This window comes from Convolutriloba macropyga, chromosome 6 (genome assembly GCF_964194025.1).
Source record: "Convolutriloba macropyga chromosome 6, txConMacr16.3, whole genome shotgun sequence".
Taxonomy (NCBI): domain Eukaryota; kingdom Metazoa; phylum Xenacoelomorpha; order Acoela; family Convolutidae; genus Convolutriloba; species Convolutriloba macropyga.
Window position 1 is genome coordinate 3726057 of NC_134473.1, and position 23218 is coordinate 3749274.

Genomic DNA, 23218 nt, shown 5'->3' on the forward strand with positions numbered 1-23218 from the left:
AGATCTACGCTTAAGCGTAGATCTTACTTAAATTCAACGCATTCAACGCTAATCTTACATAATTTTGCGTTGAATTTTGGCGTAGATCTTACATATTTAGCGTTGAATTTTAGCGTAGATCTTACATATTTAGCGTTGAATTTAGCGTAGATCTTACATAAATTCAACGCATTCAACGCTAATCTTACATAATTTCGCGTTGAACTTTGGCGTAGATCTTACATATTTAGCGTTGAATTTTAGCGTAGATCTTACATAAATTCAACGCATTCAACGCTAATCTTACATAATTTTGCGTTGAATTTTGGCGTAGATCTTATATAATTAGCGTTGAATTTTAGCGTAGATCTTACATATTTAGCGTTGAATTTAGCGTAGATCTTACATAAATTCAACGCATTCAACGCCCATCTTATATATTTTGCGTTGAAATTTGGCGTAGATCTTACATATTTAGCGTTGAATTTTAGCGTAGATCTTACATATTTAGCGTTGAATTTAGCGTAGATCTTACATAATTTTGCGTTGAATTTTGGCGTAGATCTTACATATTAAGCGTTGAATTTTAGCGTAGATCTTACATAAATTCAACGCATTCAACGCTAATCTTACATATTTTGGGTTGAAATTTTGCGTAGATCTTACATATTTAGCGTTGAATTTTAGCGTAGATCTTACATATTTAGCGTTGAATTTATTGTAGATCTTACATAAATTCAATGCATTCAACGCTAATCTTACATAATTTCGCGTTGAATTTTGGCGTAGATCTTACATATTTAGCGTTGAATTTTAGCGTAGATCTTACATAAATTCAACGCATTCAACGCTAATCTTACATAATTTTGCGTTGAATTTTGGCGTAGATCTTATATAATTAGCGTTGAATTTTAGCGTAGATCTTACATATTTAGCGTTGAATTTAGCGTAGATCTTACATAAATTCAACGCATTCAACGCCAATCTTATATATTTTGCGTTGAAATTTGGCGTAGATCTTACATATTTAGCGTTGAATTTTAGCGTAGATCTTACATATTTAGCGTTGAATTTAGCGTAGATCTTACATAATTTTGCGTTGAATTTTGGCGTAGATCTTACATATTAAGCGTTGAATTTTAGCGTAGATCTTACATATTTAGCGTTGAATTTAGCGTAGATCTTACATAATTTCAACGCATTCAACGCCAATCTTACATATTTTGGGTTGAAATTTTGCGTAGATCTTACATATTTAGCGTTGAATTTTAGCGTAGATCTTACATATTTAGCGTTGAATTTATTGTAGATCTTACATAAATTCAATGCATTCAACGCTAATCTTACATAATTTCGCGTTGAATTTTGGCGTAGATCTTACATATTTAGCGTTGAATTTTAGCGTAGATCTTACATAAATTCAACGCATTCAACGCTAATCTTACATAATTTTGCGTTGAATTTTGGCGTAGATCTTACATATATAGCGTTGAATTTTAGCGTAGATCTTACATATTTAGCGTTGAATTTAGCGTAGATCTTACTTAAATTCAACGCATTCGACGCCAATCTTACATAATTTTGCGTTGAATTTTGGTGTAGATCTTACATATTTAGCGTTGAATTTTAGCGTAGATCTTACATATTTAGCGTTGAATTTAGCGTAGATCTTACATAAATTCAACGCATTCAACGCCAATCTTATATATTTTGCGTTGAAATTTGGCGTAGATCTTACATATGTAGCGTTGAATTTTAGCGTAGATCTTACAGTAAAATTTTTTATAGTGCAAAATTCAATTGAGACCGTTTTACGATTTCAAATTTTTTAAGTTTTTTTCAAAAAGTCAATTTTTTAACTGTTTCGACCCTATACTGCACAGGTGAGAAAAATCACTTTTTAGTGATCTTTCAAAGTGCAAAATCCGTTTCAGACCATTTTACGATTTCAAAACTTTTTCAAGTTTTTTTTTCGAAAAATTAATTTTTTCACTATTTCGAACCCTATTCTCCTAAGGTGAGAAACAAGAAGTCAGAAAAAATCTTTTTTAGTGCTCTTTTATAGTGCAAAATCCAATTCAGACCGTTTGATGATTTCAAATTTTTCAAGTTTTTTTCGAAAAATTAATTTTCGACCCCTATACTGCACAATTGAGAAAAGTGAAGTCAGCAAAAAATAACCATTTGCTCTCTTACGGTGCAAAAACCATTTCAGACCATTTTAGGAATTCAAAATTTTTTCAAAACTTAAAAAAATTTTAAATTTTTCCCAGTACTTCTCACATGATAAATGCGTTGAATACGTTGAAATTATGTAAGAGCTCGGCTAAATTCATCGAAAAATATGTGAGGTCTAGGCTAAATTCAACGAAATATATGCAAGTTCTACGCTTAATTCAATGCAATATATGTAAGATCTACGCTAAAATCAACGCAAAATATGTAAGATCTACGCTAATTTCAACGCAAAATATGTAAGATCTACGCTTTATAAGGATTGCGGCTCTTAAGGAAACCAAGGTACGGTGGCGCAATGGTAGAAGAGGCGACAAGTAAACAGGAGGTCAGTGGTTCGAGTCCCATACCCAGAGTTCTACGCGTTGATTTTTTGTAAGATCAACGCTAAAGTCAACGCAAAAATATGTAAGATCTACGCTAAATTCAACGCTAATTATGTAAGATCTACGCTAAATTCTACGCTAAATATGTAAGATCAACGCTAAATTCAACGCAAAAATATGTAAGATCAACGCTAAATTCAACGCAAAAATATGTAAGATCTACGCTAAATTCAACGCTAATTATGTAAGATCTACGCTAAATTCTACGCTAAATATGTAAGATCTACGCTAAATTCAACGCTAAATATGTAAGATCAGCGGCAACTAGCGTTGACAAGTTGGAAAATTCACTGCCATTTCTTACATAATTTTGCGTTGAATGCGTTGAATTTTTGTCTTTAAATTCAACGCATTCAACGCAAAATAATGTAAGAAAATTGCGGTGAATTTTCCGACTTGTCAACGCTAGTTGCCGCTGATCTTACATAATTTTGGCCAAATTCCTCGGCCCGGGTTGCTGAAAATTAACTTTATTCTGGACTTGGATTGGCTAAATTTGCCAACACAGAATGACAATTATTCGAACAAAATTTTTGGAATAGTTAAGGCTTGAGGTCCTAAACTTTTACAAAAATTGTTCTTCAATATGCTTAAGCACTTCTTCGCATAAGATGAGGGCTGACGCGCATCCCCAAACTAATAGGTGCGGAAATTGAACCAAAATTTGATCTAGAATTTCAACGAGAGTGTGATACCCGTGGATATCTAACATTTCATTTATTTATTTGATGCAGTAAAATTGCATATAATAAATTTCAGTTTATTTGCCCTTCATTAACATTTCATGTTTGTTCATTCCTTGTCTCAAATTATTTCATTGCATCCTTTCTTGGTTTCCCGCTTCGTGATCAGGCATGTCTGATCATACCTTTCTTTTTATAGTTTCACTTTTGTAATTCAATTTCAGTTGTTCCTCTCTTTTTGCAAACTCGCTCTGCAAGAAAGCATAAAATAATTAAGTTTAGATTTCGGTCCGCGAATCACAATTCTAAAAATTGTAAGCGATCCCCCGTCGCAGGTGACTATCGAAATCTAATAGAATACGACATGACGCAGTCAGCAAACAACCGCACACCGCTCGGGATTGATTCATTTTGGGACAAGCTAACACCCGCCCCTCCCCTTCGTCGGGATAAATGGAGAGTACACTAAAAACTGGCACTTCTCGCAAAGAGAATATCATTCTCGACAATCTATTTGGATCAAAACCTGAGATGGCGGATCTCTCATTGGAACCCATTTATTAGGAGACAATAGTTGGTTCGTTGGCACAATCGGAGAGAGAAAAAAATGCCCGCGATGCCCAACAAAAAATGAAATGGCAGAACAAGTCTAGACGATTGATTGAAGTTGGTATCAAGTGCGGAGATAATCCATGGCCACTCGCGGATCGGAAAACGGTCTCACTTCTCTACTTGAGCATCGGGGTGGAAGGACCACGGATCCTGAACTGCAAAAACCCGCATATAACAATTGATACGTTGTCTACTGCGGAATTTTGAAAGACTGTGAAAGCCGCATTCATACGACATCGGAATATTACGTCCATTCTTAACGTCTTTCTAATAATTAAACAGATTCGAGGTGAAACCCTCGAACATTTCTATGGTAAGCTAAAAAAAAGCTAAAAATTGCAACTTTGAGAATAAAAGGAAGCCCTGATACGTGATGTGTTCATCACCAATTTGGTTGTTCCTGAGATTCAAGAAGAACTTCTCAAAAAAACAGTAGAGCGGTGTCAGGCGCTAGAATTGGCCATTGACATGGAACTCGGGATGCGAAACCAGCACCAAACTCAACAGCATAACAAGACTCCCATCCCGGCCAGTGTGAATGCAATTCAATTTTCAAACAACCCAGATCATCAAATTGGTCTTTCTCGAACAGTTTCTAGAAACCTAACAATCGCTCCTCACTATATTGTTCAAATTTTGGTGGAAGCTCTCAAATCAGCGCAAAAAATGTATCGCGAAAGGTAAAACATGTAATAATTCCGGATTATCGAATCATTTCACCAAGGTCTGTCAAAAAGAAAACAACGCAAAACTCCAAAACAACAAGAAAAAGACCGTGATTGCAGTGGTTGGAGAACGGCATCCGGAAGATTCGGTGAATGTCCTTCATTCGACCAAACCCTACGAATCTTACTACAGCAGCGGGGAGGACAATACGGTTGCTCTAATCGAGAAGGACATTGTTAGAACCCCTCAACATGCCCATCAAAATTGGTAACTTTTCTACTACAATCTTCGTGGACTCCGGGAGCGCATACACTATTCTCAATCGTCCACTCGGGTCGTAAGTAGTAAAACGTAGCCCACACGCTTTCTGGATCAACGAAAAATTCGGCCCACAACTCAGAACATTGTCGAACGAACCAATTCACAATGAAGGAAAAGTACAGTCACCAATTAGAAGCAACGGCTGGACCTCAGATTCACCAGTTTAACTGTCGTTGCGGACAGTCTCAAATCTCTAATTGGCAGAACTCTGTTCGATCAATTAGGCCTAGCTGTAACACAATCTTCTTCATTTTAAGGTAATCTTGTCAACAACATTTCCTCGTCATCAGAATCTAAAGAACATATCGCAAAAAATTTTCCTATTCTAATCTCGCGCATTGAAAGATCCGAAAATCACGTGGCTAAATCTAACTTTCACAAAGATTTCCAACTAAGACATCAAAAAGGTAGACGCATACCCATTAACCTTCAATATTGAACTCAAAAAATTTTTAGATGAAAAACACATAATAAAACTTTCTAGTTGCCCCGATAAGTATTTTATATCGCCCATTTTAGTCATCGTAACGAAATACCATTTAATTAAACTTGCACTGGACTTAAAAATTCTAAACAAAGCCATTCATAAAAAAATGTCAATTGCCCAATATTGATACGCTTATTGAATCTATTTCTCAATGAATTAGTGCTGTCGCATCGCAAAACACAACGCTTTTTTCTACATTAGACTTGAAATACGCGTACAGTCAATTATACTTGGACCCTAACACAGCAAATCACGCTAACTTTAATATAATTAAGGGCGATATGACAGGCACGTACAGATTTCAAACGGGATTTTTAGAGTTAACAGATATGCCGGCAGAATTCCAAAAAGCAATGGTTTATATCCTCATTAGTTTAGAGAATACTTATTGTATTCTTGACGAAATTTTATTGTAGGTAAACGTTTGGAGAAAGAAGATAAGCATTACGTCCTGAATTATCTGAAATGGTAGATGAGGAGAATCTTAGGGTAAAGCTCCCAAAATGTCATTTCTCTAAAATAGAAACTGATTGGCTTGGATATCACATCTTACAATCGGGTATCTTGCCTATCGAGAGCAAGACCTCTGCTTTTGGTTCTTGAAGCTCCAAAGAGAATAAGCAAACTCCGTTCCTTTCTCGGCTCAGTGCACTATCTCCATAACTTTAATCCGAACCTAGCTCAAATTGGTCATCAACTCCGTCCGTTGTTTAAAAAATCGTCTAAATCTATCTAAACGAATGTACACAAAAATTGCTTTATTGAAACCGCATCGAGAATGCTACGAAAAAAAACCACTACAACCCGGAACTCGAGACACGCGTGAAATGTGTCGCCTCCTGCTCTGGTGTCGGGGCAGCACTTGAACAACTAAAAGTTGATGGTTGGAAAATTATTGCGTTTACATCCCGGTTTTTAAACTCAAGTGAAGAACGCTATAGCATCAATGAACTCGAACTTCTCGGGGAGGTTTGGTCTATCAAATATTTTAGAAATTATCTTTATGGAAAAGAATTTACAGTAATTACTAATCACAGAGCTCTTCTTTCTATTTTGAAAGAAAATTGATTCAATAAATCATACAATAGTCACTTAACTCGCTGGATTGACAGTCTAATTCCATCTCAATTTGATGTTGAACATTTACCAGTGGCGAAAATGGGATTAATAGATTACACTTAACGACACCCAAATCAAAAAGCTAAAAACTTTTCCACATATGATGAGAAATTCATTGTGGCATAATTAAAACATCAGTTAACTCACTCAACTTAAAATCTACTTGACCCGCATTTCATTTAAACAACTTAATACAAGCTTATGATCCCGCATATCAATTCACGCCTGAAATTATGGCTACATACAATGCGATAAATTTAATTAGCACTCACGCTACCCGCGTGCAAAAGCATGATTATTATTTATCCCCGCGCCGCGATATCAAGTTACAAATAATAGATGTACTCTCAACACGTCAAAATATGCATATCCCGCGTCACAAATACCAATTAACACTTCACTCGCTAAGCGAAACAAAACTCAATGTAAACAATCTTTCCTAGATCGGAATGAAAATTATCTCGCAAAGCGCGGATCGTAATTCACCAAGACTAATTTCCCGCCAAATAGGAGACATTCCACAAATTTTTCTTAAAGTCACTACCCAAGAATAGCCCCAGTGTTTTTTGACAAACATCATTGAGCGCATACACTATTCTCAGTCTTCCACTCGGGTCGTAAGTAGTAAAACGTAGCCCACACGCTTTCTGGATCAACGAAAAATTCGGCCCACAACTCAGAACATTGTCGAACGAACCAATTCACAATGAAGGAAAAGTACAGTCACCAACTAAAAGCAACGGCTGGACCTCAGATTCACCAGTTTAACTGTCGTTGCGGACAGTCTCAAATCTCTAATTGGCAGAACTCTGTTCGATCAATTAGGCCTAGCTGTAACACAATCTTCTTAATTTCAAGGTAATCTTGTCAACAACATTTCCTTGTCATCAGAATCTAAAGAACATATCGCAAAAAATTTTCCTATTCTAATCTCGCGCATTGAAAGATCCAAAAATCACGTGGCTAAATCTAACTATCACAAAGATTTCCAACTAAGACATCAAAAAGGTAGACGCATAACCATTAACCTTCATTATTGAACTCAAAAAATTTTTAGATGAAAAACACATAATAAAACTTTCTAGTTGCCCCGATAAGTATTTCATATCGCCCATTTTAGTCATCGTAAAGAAATACCATTTAATTAAACTTGCACTGGACTTAAAAATTCTAAACAAAGCCATTCATAAAAAAATGTCAATTGCCCAATATTGATACACTTATTGAATCTATTTCTCAATGAATTAGTGCTGTCGCATCGCAAAACACAACGCTTTTTTCTACATTAGACTTGAAATACGCGTACAGTCAATTATACTTGGACCCTAACACAGCAAATCACGCTAACTTTAATATAATTAAGGGCGATATGACAGGCACGTACAGATTTCAAACGGGGTTTTAAGAGTTAACAGATATGCCGGCAGAATTCCAAAAAGCAATGGTTTATATCCTCATTAGTTTAGAGAATACTTGTTGTATTCTTGACGAAATTTTATTGTAAGTAAACGTTTGGAGAAAGAAGATAAGCATTACGTCCTGAATTGTCTGAAATGGTAGATGAGGAGAATCTTAGGGTAAAGCTCCCAAAATGTCATTTCTCTAAAAAAGAAACTGATTGGCTTGGATATCACATCTTACAATCGGGTATTTTGCCTATCGAGAGCAAGACCTCTGCTATTTTGGTTCTTGAAGCTCCAAAGAGAATAAGCAAACTCCGTTCCTTTCTGGGCTCAGTGCACTAAATCCATAACTTTAATCCGAACCTAGCTCAATTTGGTCATCAACTCCGTCCGTTGTTTAAAAAATCGTCTAAATCTATCTAAACGAATGTGTACAAAAACTGCTTTATTGAAACCGCATCGAGAATGCTACGAAAAAAAAAACCACTACAACCCGGAACTCGAGACACGCGTGAAATGTGTCGCCTCCTGCTCTGGTGTCGGGGCAGCACTTGAACAACTGAAAGTTGATGGTTGGAAAATTATTGCGTTTACATCCCGGTTTTTAAACTCAAGTGAAGAACGCTATAGCATCAATGAACTCGAACTTCTCGGGGAGGTTTGGTCTATCAAATATTTCAGAAATTATCTTTATGGAAAAGAATTTACAGTAATTACTGATCACAGAGCTCTTCTTTCTATTTTGAAAGAAAATTGATTCAATAAATCATACAACAGCCACTTAACTCGCTGGATTGACAGGCTAATTCCATTTCAATTTGATATTGAACATTTACCAGTGGCGAAAATGGGATTAATAGATTACACTTAACGACACCCAAATCAGAAATCTAAAAGCTTTTCCGCATATGATGAGAAATTCATTGTGGCATAATTAAAACATCAATTAACTCACTCAACTTAAAATCTACTTGCCCTGCATTTCATTTAAACAACTTAATAGAAGCGCATGATCCCGCATATCAATTCACGCCTGAAATTATGGCTACATACAATGCGATAAACTTAATTAGCACTCACGCTACCCGCGTGCAAAAGCATGATTATTATTTATCCCCGCGCCGCGATATCAAGTTAAAAATAATAGATGTACTCTCAACACTTCAAAATATGCATATCCCGCGTCACAAATACCAATTAACACTTCACTCGCTAAGCGAAACAAAACTCAATGTAAACAATCTTTCCTAGATCAGAATGAAATTTATCTCGCAAAGCGCGGATCGTAATTCACCAAGACTAATTTCCCGCCAAATAGGAGACATTCCACAAATTTTTCTAAAAGTCACTACCCAAGAATAGCCTCAGTGTTTTTTGACAAACATCATCCTGATAATCAGTGGCCTAATTCTCCTTCAATTAATTCCTCACAATTTAAACGCAACTTAGATATTAATTATATCAACAGAAACAAATACAATATGCCTTTTAAAAACCGCAACACTAGAGTTCGCTTCACTGACTCCTCACGCACTACGAAACCACCCTCTACGTCTCCAACCTCATTTCGCGCCGCAAATCAACCGCCTAATTCCTCAAATGCTCCTGGCGCCGCGAATCCTTCCCTAATCACAACTCCAACATTCCCAGCTCTATTATCTGATGTCAGTACTCCCTTAACACCTATCCCCCAGATTCCCACATTTGATCTTATTGAGAACAAATTATTCAGTAAGTCCCTGATTGCATCCCTAACAAGCAAGGACGCTGTTTTAAAAGCGGTTCGTGATTGTATCCTCACCAATAATGAAAGCCGACTGACAGCCCTTAATCCGTACATTCACTACTATTGGAGAGACTTCCACATCCAATCCGGCCTCTTATGTATCGAAGAAAAAATTTTGATGCCAAAGGTCCTTTGTGAAGCCCTGATTGACTATATACACGCGAGCCTCCCAGGTACTTGGGATATGATATGCATGGCCGCGCATTAATGGTGGCCCTATATGAATCAAAGCGACAGAGTGCAAACCTTGCACTACAATCGGTAAGAATTTAAAATCTGCAAATCCCGCTAAGCAATTTCGACCTCCTATACCATGTGTTGAACCGAATCAAGAAATACAAATTCATTTTGGAGGACCCAAGTCTATTTCTTAGCTGCTATAGACCGTTTCTCTAATTACGCTACTGCATGTATATATGAGAAAGCTAGTGGACCGAATGCTTTAAAATTTTTGGACATGTACATCAAAATTCATGAAATTCTGCGCTCTAGTTGACTGGACCAAGTAAAATGTTTAGTTGGAAATCAAGCAAAGACATTTTGTCTTAGAAATGATATTGAAATCATTGAAGTTCCGGTTAATTATCATCGCGCTGATGGTTTAGTAGAATGATTAATTCAAACGATTAAGAACAGACTGGCATGTATCAAAGAAAAAAAGTTGGTAGATAATGCATTTCATGTGAAGCATGGATTAAAGATTATTATTCATCAATTGCAAAACTGCAAACAGAAAACAACAAAGATTTGGCCATTCGAGACGTACTTTGGCCGTAAACTTAATACCCTATTGAGCGTAATCTCCACTAAACCTAAATTGTCTAATCTTTCATATGAGAATATTGGAAAACACTATTTAGATGAAGACACAGTCACACCCGAGGCCATTGTGCCAGATGATAAATGGCTAAATGGATATCGCAGCGATATCGAGGTGGAATTCGGAATGACTCGGGCAGCGCGGGATGCCATTGAGCGAGAATAGGCGATAATGGACGACAAATTACGCTTTATTCTTTCAGGCGCTTGCCCGATGATCCCTGATACGAAGAGAGCAGTGCAACTCAAACTGGCCCAATAGATACATGGAAAAAGAAGATGTAAGGAGAAAAGGAAAGGCCTGCATAAGGTTTTGACTGCGAGTTCAAACATCTTGAAGGTCAGCCAAACTGCATCCACTATAAAAGAGCCCGGGAAAGCCATATTCGCGGAACGCAATAGCAATATCACCAAATTTGGGACATTTCGGGAACGACAAACCCCTTTAAAAGTCTATGCGGATCGACGGGGGCCGAGGCCATGTGAAAAAGTTGTGGAGGAGCAGATTCAAAGCCACATAAAGCAATTCACCCGAAAGTTCAAGGGTGATAAGAAAATGAAACACCGCAAGCGAGATCCTGGCAGTGGGGTTTCATCTTCTCGCTCCAATATATCACGCGCGATGCGAAGACGCATTCCTAAAATTCCTGATTTTCTCGCCATTTGAAGCCAAAATAACAAAGAGCAGACCAATTTGGCACGCGATTTGGTTCATCCCTCGCAATCGGCGTCTTCTTCGGCCTTACAACAATTGGAGCCGACAATGCAGGGCAAACGCAGTTCGGACAGGAACCGCCGTAGCCCATCATACTACGGTTTTGAAAACTCATCTTCGGACTCGACCAATGCAGCCCCCCCGCAAACGCCAACGCCGAGCGGGAGACGTTGAGAACTTCCAGCCCCCACCTGCATTGGTTGTCGAGACAGTACAGAGTATTGCCGTTCAACAGCCCGAGGAAATCAACATTTATCCGGTTATTGAACAAATTTCGCCACCTGCTCCGCGAATGCAAATAATTATTGATCAGGACACCCCAACATTGGTGAGATCGATGACAGTTTTGGAAGTTGAAAATCAAGAGATATCCGAATAATGATTCCCGCAACTAAAACTGCATAACCTGTTGAACTCATAATTTTAATATTATCTCACTTTTAGTTATGATAATCATTACATATATTGTTATTAATTATTTAACCGGGGACCCAATATTAATTTGTAAATTTTGTTACTATTAATATCAACAAGAAAAATTGCTAATTTCACCATTTTCTTTTGTCGCAACAAGGGGTATGTGATACCCGTGGATATCTAACAATTCATTTATTTATTTGATGCAGTAAAATTTCATATCATGAATTTATTTAGTTCAGTTTAATTGCCCTTCGTTAACATTTCATGTTTGTTCATTCCTTGTCTCAAGTTATTTCGTTGCATCTTTTCATGGTTTCCCGCTTCGTGATCGATCAGACATGTCTGATCGCACCTTTCTTACTTGCTTAGAAGAACTTGAATTTATAGTTACACTTTCGTAATTCAATTTCAGTTGCTCCTCTCCCTTTGCAAACTCGCTTCGCAAATAGGCATAAAATAATTAAGTTTAGATTTCGCTCCACCAATCACAATTCTGAAAGTTGTAAGCGAACCCGCGTCGCAGGTTACTATCGATTTCTAATAGTGTATGACAGAGATAATTAACAGTGAAAAATTTAGCGGTGATTTTTTTGTAAGATTTGCGATTCTTAGCGTTGACTTGTTTTTTTTCACTGCCTTCAACGCTAAAAATTGCATTTCTTTCATCTTTTCACCGCATATACCGCAAATCGTGCATTTTTAGCAATTTTTTGCTTTGACACCTCGATCCGGGCATGCATCAAACACTTCCTTTGTTTTTTGTTCCCTAGAGGTACCACAAATCATTATTTGTTGTAAGCTTCCATTGCGAGAAATTGTTGCGAGATCCGATATATTATCTAATCCAGCCATGAGATGTGATCTGCATGGCAAATGATTCCGAAATAAACCTATCAATAGTTTTTATCAAGTTATTTACAGCTAACTTTTTAATTTTTTTTACAAATTCTCGGGGCTTTCCCTTTAAACGAGCTTTTAAAAGTTAGTTAAAGTAGCAATTTATAATGAGAGGGTAGAAAATTTTGCGCAGTTTAGTAAAACTTCTCTGCCATTAAACTTGAAATATTTTTCCGACAACTTTTGTCCTGAGTCGCATTGAGGGCTAACACTCAATGCCTGCCAAATACTCCTTCCCCTTTCTGTATAATCTTACCACCTCTAGACAAGTTGCGAACCCTATACTCTTGGAGCACAATGGGAGGGATTAAGGGGACGTATACAACTCTAGCTTTTACACTTCCTGAGAAGGTGTCACACTTCGACTAAGTCCGAGGAAATCATTTGATAGACTTTATCAAAGAATTTGATTTGTAAGTGACCAGAAATTTTAAAATTTTGAGAGGTAGTGTATGTTTTTGTTTTTGTTTTTGTTTTTATTCGCCGCTATTCTTACATCCATTTTTGCAATATTTTCTGTAGTGAAGATGTTTTGAAACTAAAGCAGTATTTTGTAAGGTTTTTTGTAAGATTTGCAATTTTTAGCGGTGGATGTTTTTTTCACCGCATTCACCGCTTTGAAGCTGAAGATCGAAATTCTTAGACATTTTCTCCCTATCCACCGCAATTATTACCTTGTTAGCATTGACACCTCGACCCGAGATTAGTGGACATGATAATTTAACTTGTTAAGATTGGAAGTGCCCCCGGATTGATGTCCTCCTCTTGACGGGATCCTCTGATAATTTGGTGAAATTGTAGTTTTTATGAACTATTTGGATTGGCCATGTTTAGAAAGCGAGCTCGGTCAAGATAATATTTAAAACAGGGGTTCAATCAACGATTTTCGTACGTACAGAGAGGACCCGGATCCTAGTCCCATAGAATATCAGTACTGATTCATTATAATTCTTAGGTAAATTGATTTATCATTACCGTAACATATTAAACCATTTTCAGAATGTAAAGTGTGTCAAACGAGATCAAATTTTTGATATGAAAAAAGACTGAGCTTTCAATTTCTTCGTATGTCATAATGTTCATCTAACATGCATGATAATAATAAAACTTTCAAAAAACAAAAAATTTGAAACTGCGGGTGGTACGAAACGAAGGCTAATGTTAAGTTACAGTGTAGATGAGTCTGAGCCTGTCATTAAATCTGAATCCATTTCTGATTAGTCTAAATGTGTACCGGTGAAAATATCACCGTATTGTTCATAAAGTAAGTTACGTATGAATAGAATTTGTAGGCGAATCTTGTCCGCACCTACTTTCTATTTTGCAGTAAATTATAGCGGCAGTTAAAATGGCTACAGTATTACCCGAGTGAAAAATATTTTCTATTGTTTTCATATATTATTTCCATTAAAAAATGGATATTTTCATCACAATTTTAAATTGTTAATAGTCTCAGAAAAACTCATTCTAAAGTTTAGTTCGCTCATTTTTTCATTCAAATCAGATTTGTCCTGCTCGCTCACTATTGGTGGAACAAATTCTCTTCTGAATTTTGATTGGCTGAAAACTGGTCTATGAGGAGAGCTGCCTTTTCGCTTTGCAAGTCGCGCAAATTTCATCACATTTTGCAGTTTGGTCCAACGAGAATGACCCGCTGTCGAGTCGGGTCGATTTTTCTCCTCTAAATAGGACGAAAGACGCGATTGAGGTGCGCTTGAGTATCGTGGTCTTAAGTGACCTGATCTGGCATTTACAATCGCATTTCGCCCGCTATTTAGGTCAAGTGTGAGCAGTCGTGATTCAAGTCGGTTGTCTCGGCGCAACTCGGATTCAATTTGGGTGTGCATAGTCGTTCGTGTAGCTCCGAAATATCCTTTGGCTGAGTTGATTTTGAAAAGTTCACTGATGACGTCGCTGCTTTCGAAAAGGTCTAAATCAAATTTAATCTTTGTTTAGTTTCAATGAATATTATTCAACAACTTCAAAATTGTGCAATAAAACGCCGATTGGTGCCGATCATCCCTCGCAGTTACCGAGTTTTCAATTTTTTATCTTTACTAATCAAGCACAAGAAAATATTATTTGAGCGTTATGGCATGAACTTGAAAACCGGTTGCGGAAAGAAACCCCCACGGAAAAAAAACCATCTCATTTTAGATAGGAAATAAACCCCCACGGAAATAAACCCCCACGGAAATAAACCCCCACGGAAATAAACCCCCACGGAAATAAACCCCCACGGAAATAAACCCCCACGGAAATAAACCCCCACGGAAATAAACCCCCACTTTACTATTAAAGAACTGCACATTTAGCGCCTTTGGCCATGCCTCAGCGGCCCGTGGGACTTGATATGAAACTATCACAACCGAACAAACTATCAGAACCAAAATTCAATTTTAAAATGGGGGTTATTTTCCGTGGGGGGTTATTTCCTATCTAAAGTTAAGTGGGGGTTTTTTTCCGTGGGGGTTTATTTCCTAGACCCCTTGAAAACAAGAATAATTTGAATTTCCTCCTGAAAAAAATGCTTACTGAACCGTAAATATATGACTCTTGCTAGTTGTTTGAAAACCGACATTAGAGCAATTTAAAAACTAATATACGATTAAGGTACTTCGAAAAATCAGAAATCAGAAATGTCAGTAACCAACAAAATAGTAGCAAAAAAACTCAAAATTGGTCAAGTACCTAAGAACAGAAATTGTCGTTTATCGTAATCATGGTCCAGCCGCGTCTGAGCTCGAGTCTCTGGAGTCGTCAAAATGCGGTCAAAATCTCTCATGTCTTTTGGAAGCTCCCGGTTGTCATGGGACCCACCCACTTGATGATATGACCCCCCTCGTGTTTCAATCCGAGAACCATTTCGGCTTCGGGCCATTTTCCGGTCAGTTGATGTCTCTTTTCGGGCAATTTGACGTTCGCGTTCCAACTCCGGATCAATGCTCTGGCATTTTGGAATGAGTTGGATGAATTCAAACAGCTGAAGTTGGTTTTTGGTGCTGGCTTCCATTAACATTACCCGGAATAATTGATCGAGTCGTTTGGTGGGCAGAATCAAACCTAAAAGGGAAAAAATCATCAAAATATCTTAAGAATGTCCACTAAGCCGCGGGGAGATAATTCAAAATAGATTCAACTTGAATTTAAACAAATTCATTTTAAGCCAGCGCCCCTGTCTTCAATTAATTAATATTGCTGTATTAGATGACAACTTTACCCCAACTTATGAGCAATCAAAATTGGTCGAAGCAATTTGAGTCCTGGTTTTTTTTACTCAATTGAACTAGAGTGGATTATATTTGGTTACATGACAATATACCCGTTGCCAAAATACCCAATGTGCCGATACCCAATGACATTATACCCAATTTAGTTCCTTTTCGTTCAATAATCAGATTACGAATTAGCACTCGGTATTACAAATATGTTCTCTCATGATAAAGGTCATATTTTAATCACTTGTTCGGTTGTGATGATAGCCTCACTATCAAGTCCCACGGGCCGCTGAGGCATGGCCAATAATTCACTAGCAAAGTATTATGCTAAATAATCGTTCTGGTAGTTTCAAAATTACAATAAAGTATTGGGTATTTTGTCGAATTGGGCATATTTGCATTGAGTATTTTGTCTTGACACCTTCATATCGACTGACCGAGATATTTGAGCATTTTCCTGAGAAGAGTCATGTCGTATTTTAGTCCGTGGATGTCAGTTGGGTCCTCGTAGAAGTAAAAGAGAAGTCTAGCTGCATGTAGCATTGAGAAGGATATTTGTTTATTCTCCAACAGTTTCAGGGCTTCCCTCACGCAGTCGCACTGGTACTCGACACTATAAACACATGATTAGATCCTCCTAGGAAGGCAGACCCGATGTGGGCTCCTTTTACAGCCTTAAATTATAAAGTGTTAGGGCTACTTATTTCTACGCGCGAAGTATGTTTACCTATTTCTCTCTGACTAACCGACTCTATAAAACACTGAAGATAGACTTAAATAATTACGGTGGTAAAATAATACAGCAATTGAGTCAATGGTAAATATATAGTTCAGCTATCTAATAGGCTGACTAAAGCCAGGCGTGCTAGCTCTTTATAAAAGAGAATAAAGTCTTCTCAGTCTGTGATTGGTGGAGGAGGATACATATTCTGTATTTCCCACTGCCGCACTAGCTTCACAAATGAGCAAAAAAGAAAACAATTTTGATTAGGAAAGAATCCATCAATTTTCAATGACAAAAGTCAGATGACTGCTTAATGAAATAATTGTATCTAGGAACACAAGACGTGTTAGACGCTGTAAGAAATATGCCTTGAATGCGTGCTTATCTAACAAAATTGAGCTTTCTACCTCATTTCTCACAAATTTTTCATACCTTTGCTGCAAATTTCTTGAAAATATTTTAGCACCTTTTTGGCGCGTTTTCTCAAAACTAAATTTCAGGTTTTTTTCAGCTCATACCCTAAAAAATATCCCAAAAAATAATCAAATCATATGCTCTGGAATTAAAGAATGCCATGTTCTAACCTGTGTAAGTTAGTGGCCTCGGAGAAATGGTCATCCAGATATCTGGCGTCTATCAAGTCTCGAACCTCAATGTACTCGATTCCATAGTCGGATACCCTGGCTCTGATATACTCTGGGATGTCATTGTCCCTCACTGCTTTGTCGAAAGAGTTTGCTGGTAGTCCCAGGGCATGGCAAGTGTAACGCAATTCGCGCCACGAATAAATCTGTTTCTGTGAAAAAAAAGGATCCCGGGCCGAGGTTTCACCCTTAATCCACCCCTAATTAGAGGGGATTAGGGTGTAATGCGTATTCCACTCCTATTTATCGGGGAAAATAATGTAAGAGTGTAATTTTAAAAAATAAACTGTATTTACACTTTTTTCTCAACTCTTTTCACACTCTTTGCAACGAGTGTAATTTAGAGTGGACTGATAAAACACTACACTCTTATACAATTACCATATAACCGAAAATGAAACGTATAAGGATAGTATCAGTTGGCGCAATGGATAAAGGACAAGTTGAACGTAACAAGTTCGAGAGAGTTGGAAGATGGGTGATCAATCCTCAGTACCTCCTTACACTTTTATTTTTTAAAATTACACTCTTGCAATTACACTGTTCCACCGTTAGTTAAGCGCAGAGACAGGGGTGTATTTTTTTTTTAATTTTTACACTCTTTTCCCCGTTATTTTAGGGGAAAATTCTCGGCCCGGGATCTATTCTGTTTCGGCCCCCACCCAAGTTGAGATGCCATCCCGAAGTGACCTCTGATCAGACCAAGTCCAACGCACACGGTGGGTTCCCAGACCAAAATTACAGGGTCCTGCTTTTCTGTTCGAGCGCACAAGAGTATGATCAGAGGTCACTTCGGTCTGGGGATGGTATGATCAGAGGCCACTTCGGTATGGGGATGGTATGATCAGAGGTCACTTTGGTCTGGGGATGGTATGATCAGAGGTCACTTTGGTCTGCGGATGGTATGATCAGAGGCCACTTCGGTATGGGGATGGTATGATCAGAGGTCACTTCGGTCTGGGGATGGTATGATCAGAGGTCACTTCGGTCTGGGGATGGTATGATCAGAGGTCACTATGGTCTGGGGATGGTATGATCAAAGGTCACTTCAGGATGGTAATGGTCTGTCAGAGGCGGATTTAAGCGCACAATAGTGTGATCAGAGACCATTTCGAACGGAACTTTTTTTTTGATTTTTTGTTTTTTTTACTAAGAGTTGTTGGTTCTGCCAAGATGCAACAAAAAGCAGCATTCTGATCAGAGACACATTAGGAGACTGACGGCTTTGATCAGAACCTAAGAGGTCCAACTGATAGAACATGCCAGTCCTCTTACAAAAAAAATTGTTTAACTGTAGAATACGACGTTATATATGGAAAGTTGTCTAAATTCTTCCATTGATTTCGAAATATGTACTAATGTATACTAAATAAATTTTTTCTCAACAGTTGGGTTTTCTTTTCTTTAGCAATAAAACTTTTAGACTGGTCTCTTCTTTAGATGAACCTAATAATGCAAACATCAATTTTTATGAAGTAATTACATTATAATGTAATCATTCATAGTGAAAATCGTTCACTGATCAGACTTTTTCGAGCGCAATTGAGTCCGATCAGAGGTGACTTTTGAGCGCGCAATAGTCTGTTCGGAAGTGATTTTGAGCGCACAATCGTCTGGAAGATTGTCTGGGTTTGGTCTGGGCCATGGTCGCACAATCGTCTGGACAACGGTATGATTTTGGTCTGATCAGAGGTCTTTTCCGTCTGGGAAGATCTGATCAGAGACAGTTTAAGTTTCGAGCGCACATCGAGCGCACACGGTGTTTCGAATGCACCTTAGTCTGATCAGAGGATACTTTGGTCTGGGATGGTATGATCAAAGGTTACTTTCGTCTGGCACGGTCTGATCAGAGCTCATTTCCGGATGGCACCTCAAAATGGACAGTGTTTTTTACGCACCACAGTTACAAATTATTTGTTGTTATATAGCACGTTACTATGTAAAAGAATAGCACGTGCGGCTGGGGAGCGTAAAAATATAAGCCCACTAAGCTTGGGGGGGCAAACAGAATAGATCCGGAAGAAATACTTCACAGACGCACGCGCGATTTTTGTGCCCGTTAATACTGAATGTAGTTTTTTTTATTTATACACTTATTTAAAGTAAATAAAAACAGTTGGAGAAATTTTAATTTTAGGTGTTGCGTAGAATAACTTTACACCTCACGCACAGAAATGGAGAAAAGCATTAAATGTTTGAAGGTTTGATCGACGAGTCTCAAATCTCACCCGCTCGGAAATTTTGTCATGATTGTGAAACTCGACCAAATAGGGACTAAAAAGACCTTTAAACCGTAAAAATCAACTGAGTTTGAGTTAATCGGTACAAAATTTGGATCTTTCCCGTTATACCCCCCATCTTATTGGTCAAATAATCTATAGCCCCTCCCCCCAATCATGTTAATTATGGCATAATCGGGGGTTATAATCGGGAAGACCCGAAAATATGAAGTGTCTTGAAGGAAACTCTTGTCTTGAGCGATGTGACTTTTGATTCTAGAAGACTTCAGCTGGTAAAATTAAGGACCATAATAATGTATTCATCATCAAAAAATTATTGTTATTTTTCTTATTTTTCTTATTTTTTATTCCAAAAAAAATTTTTCTTATTTTTTATTCCAAAAAAAATGTTCCAAATCATCAGATGTCATCAAATTAACGCTTTCCAATACGAAAGTAGACTGTTTGGAATAAGAGTTCTCAAAAGCAAAGATTATTTATTGGATGAAAAGGTGACATCAATTTCAGTTGGATCTCAGAAATGTGGAAGACAGGTGAAACATTTTTCGGGTCTATCCCGCTATAGCCTTAACTTAGAGGTGGGATAGCGGACCCCACTCCACCCAATCATAGTGAACATACCATAATGGGGTTACATTTTGTGGTGAGAGGCCATAGAAGGAAAAACCCATTTTTCGATAAAAAAACTGTTTTAATAAACGATTGAAATTTTGTGAATGTGTTCAAAAAGTCAAACCTTTTTGGTTTAAATTTTCTAATTTTTCTCAATTTTTAACGTTTTGTGTAATTATAGTTTATTTTCTACATTGATAGCGGCAAAATTGATTCCTAGAACAATATTGTCTTGATATGTACAAATTATAACCCCTGCATTTTATTTGTTCACATGCATATAAATGATTTTTTACTTGATTGTACGGAAAAATGGCTCGTTATGTACATGAAGGCTAACCTTGAGTGTATATTTTTCGTCGTAAAAGCCGAAAAAATCCACATCATAAATTAGTTTTTCAACTGCTGTCATTTTAAATCTCAAGTTCAAAGCATTAAACTGTGTAAATCAACGCATTATTGCTGCAATATTCAAACAAATAAAAACAATTTGAGCTGGTACGATACTGAGAATAAATTTTGCACCGTTTTGTGCTAAAATGATGAAAATAAAGACCGTGTACTAAAACACATCTGCTGAATCTGATGACTTTTATTGAAAACTAGCATGTCTTTGAGTGTTGTGATCAATTAATTATTCATCTAATGTACGATAGATTAGATAACAATAGTCTCTTATGGTGGCACGTATACAAAATATCCAGGCATAATTGTATGCTTTGTTGGTATATCTTTTTATTTTTCTCTTCGAATTTAAATATTTTTTTTTAATTTACGTGGTGCTAATTAAAATTAAAACGTAGGAAAAGTTGCAGAATTAACACTGTACTGCGAGCAGAGTTCATTCGAATTATATACAAGAAAATATAAATATTATAATCAAAATTATTAAAATGTCCTCGCCAAGAAATTTGTTACTTATACATTTTAAAATTTTCCAGCCTTTTATGGAGAACAGTGAGAATATTTTGTCATACATTTTCACCTTACATCACTGGACAAATGCCACTGCATACGCCACCGAAAGACAGCCGCCTTCAACTCTGATTTTTTCCGACAATTTACGCAACTTCCAAATTCTATCAGAGTTCTTGTAGTGGTCTCTTTAGTTTGTAAACCCTGTGAGGCATATGTATTGGTGGTGACAAATTTTAAAAAAAATTCGTGGCAAAATTTTATGTTTTTTTGCTTTTCTTAAACAATACTTCTTCAAATTTTGCAGATAGGATATTTGGTAGTGCATGGTAACATGACAGTAGTTTTGAGGATGTTGGTTTATGGATTTTCGCAAGCGGCAAGAAAGCGTCTTTAACTAAGTAGAAAAACTAATTCTCAAAAATGAGAGAATAAAAAAAATGATATTTAACAGTAGAATTTAGAGATTTATGGAAGAGATCTGACTATTAGATCAAGTAGGCGATTTGATTTTAGGGATGAAGAAAGGCTAAAAAATCAGCTTTATATATACCCATTATCACTGCAAGAAAGTCGAGATACAAAACAAAGCGTAGCAACATGATTTATTGCAGGGGTCGCAAGGATTACCCAATACAGTTTGCTTCTGCAAATTTCCTAGGAATCAGTAGCAAGAAATACAGTAAAATGTATGCATTTACAATTTTCAAAGAATTCGTTCACATTTCTGGTGATATCATAATCATTCAAAACATGCTGGAAGATTCACACCAAATAATCTCAAACTAGAAATAGTCATATAGATTCAGCAGTTTGAATCGAATATTTTATTCTAAGCACCAGTTTTTTAAAGATTCATTTATATAAAATTTGCGACTAAAATGAATTTGCCCTTGTCATATTTATCTGGTAAGTTAAACGTCGTTTCTAATAATTCTAACTAAGTTTAAGACTATAGTCTGTTCGAATTGCTAACACCCCCACTCATAATTGAGCTGATTGCGTATAGTCAGTTCCCATCGAAACTGATCTGAATGTTGAGACTGATCTGACCTTCGATACAGGTATGGATTTCGTGAAAATGCCGGCTGCCATTTTGTCAGTAGGAACGTAATAAACTGAAGTAGTCCCATTTTCAGTTGTGTCCCGAATGAAGTGAAATTTTTTTCAATGTGCCTGCTTCTATTGTGCATGACTGAGTTTTGACAAAATGTGATATAACTTTGGTTGTACTCTCGAATTGCTATTGGATGTTTCTGTTGGATGGCGGACGCCTCTACAAGTTGTTTTGGAAACAATACGTCTTGAAAAGCTAATGCGGTGCCCTGACATTCTGCTTCTGATGAAGAAAGAGCAACTCTGGCCTTGTTCTTGTCACCCCAGCTGAGTAAGGTGCCACGTCCGTTAAGCTTGGTGTATTAGCCCTCGTTTTTTCTTTCTGTCGTCCACATCATCAGGCTTTCCCCCACTGAGTGATAACTAGCTGCATTTTGTATTTAGCTTTCAAACCTTCGAACCTTGGAGATATCGCAGAAACTGTTTTAAACATAGCCACTGTTGATTGGCAGGTGCAGTCTTGTGTCTGGACAGAATGTTTACTGTGAACATGATATCTGACCTCATCTGTTTGGCCATATACATAAGTGATCCAACCTTGCCTCTGTAGCCATGCCTCTGTGGCTGTACCAGACACACTTCTTCCACAAAAATTGAGTGCAAGAAAACCGTCTTGACATTAAACTGGTGCACCACTTGGCCCTGTTTCACTGATAGATGAAGTAGAATCCAGGTAGACGCAAAAGTCTCAAAGTGGTCGAGTCCTTCCTTTTGTTTTACACCCTTTGCCAGATTGCGTGCTTTTTATATGTAAAATTGACCACTAGGTCCCGACTGCACTTTGTATAACCGTTTGCTCGGTATGACGTCCCTAATTGTGGGTGGTCTGACCAGGTTCGAAGGCTCGTTCTCTTGGAGTGCCTTGACCTTATCCTTCATTTCCCGGCGCCACTGGTCCCAATCGTCATCTTGCTTGGCTTCGTAGACTGTTTTGGTTCCACATAGTCATACTCAATTACAACAAGATGGGTCATGACTTGCAGAACGTTCCCTGTTTATGTTCCCCATCTGGAATCTACCCTGTCCGCTTGCTCAAGTGCTTTTTCATTGAATCCAACTGTCTCTGACTGTGAGAAGCCTTCTGTTTCACTGTTTTCCAGTGACCCCAAGTCTCTGATTGTGTTGCAGTAGATTCTTCATCTAGTGCTGCGTCCTCAACATCCGAGGCATTCGGTCACAGTGTTGTATTTTGTGTGTTCATGTTCTAAGTGTTTTGCCACT

At 37.5% G+C, this 23218-nt stretch overlaps 1 protein-coding gene across 1 annotated transcript; it reads right to left on the reverse strand.

Moving 5' to 3' along the window:
* Window positions 1–13888: 13888 nt before the first annotated feature.
* Window positions 13889–20378, reverse strand: LOC142340693 (uncharacterized). The gene is made up of 5 exons (XM_075391388.1): window positions 20307–20378; window positions 17055–17266; window positions 16184–16359; window positions 15220–15591; window positions 13889–14458 (listed from the first exon to the last, which is right to left on the reverse strand). The coding sequence occupies exons 1-5, from the start codon at window positions 20376–20378 to the stop codon at window positions 13956–13958; spliced, it is 1335 nt and encodes a 444-aa protein (XP_075247503.1). The 3' UTR covers window positions 13889–13955.
* Between the last annotated feature and the right edge of the window lie 2840 nt (window positions 20379–23218).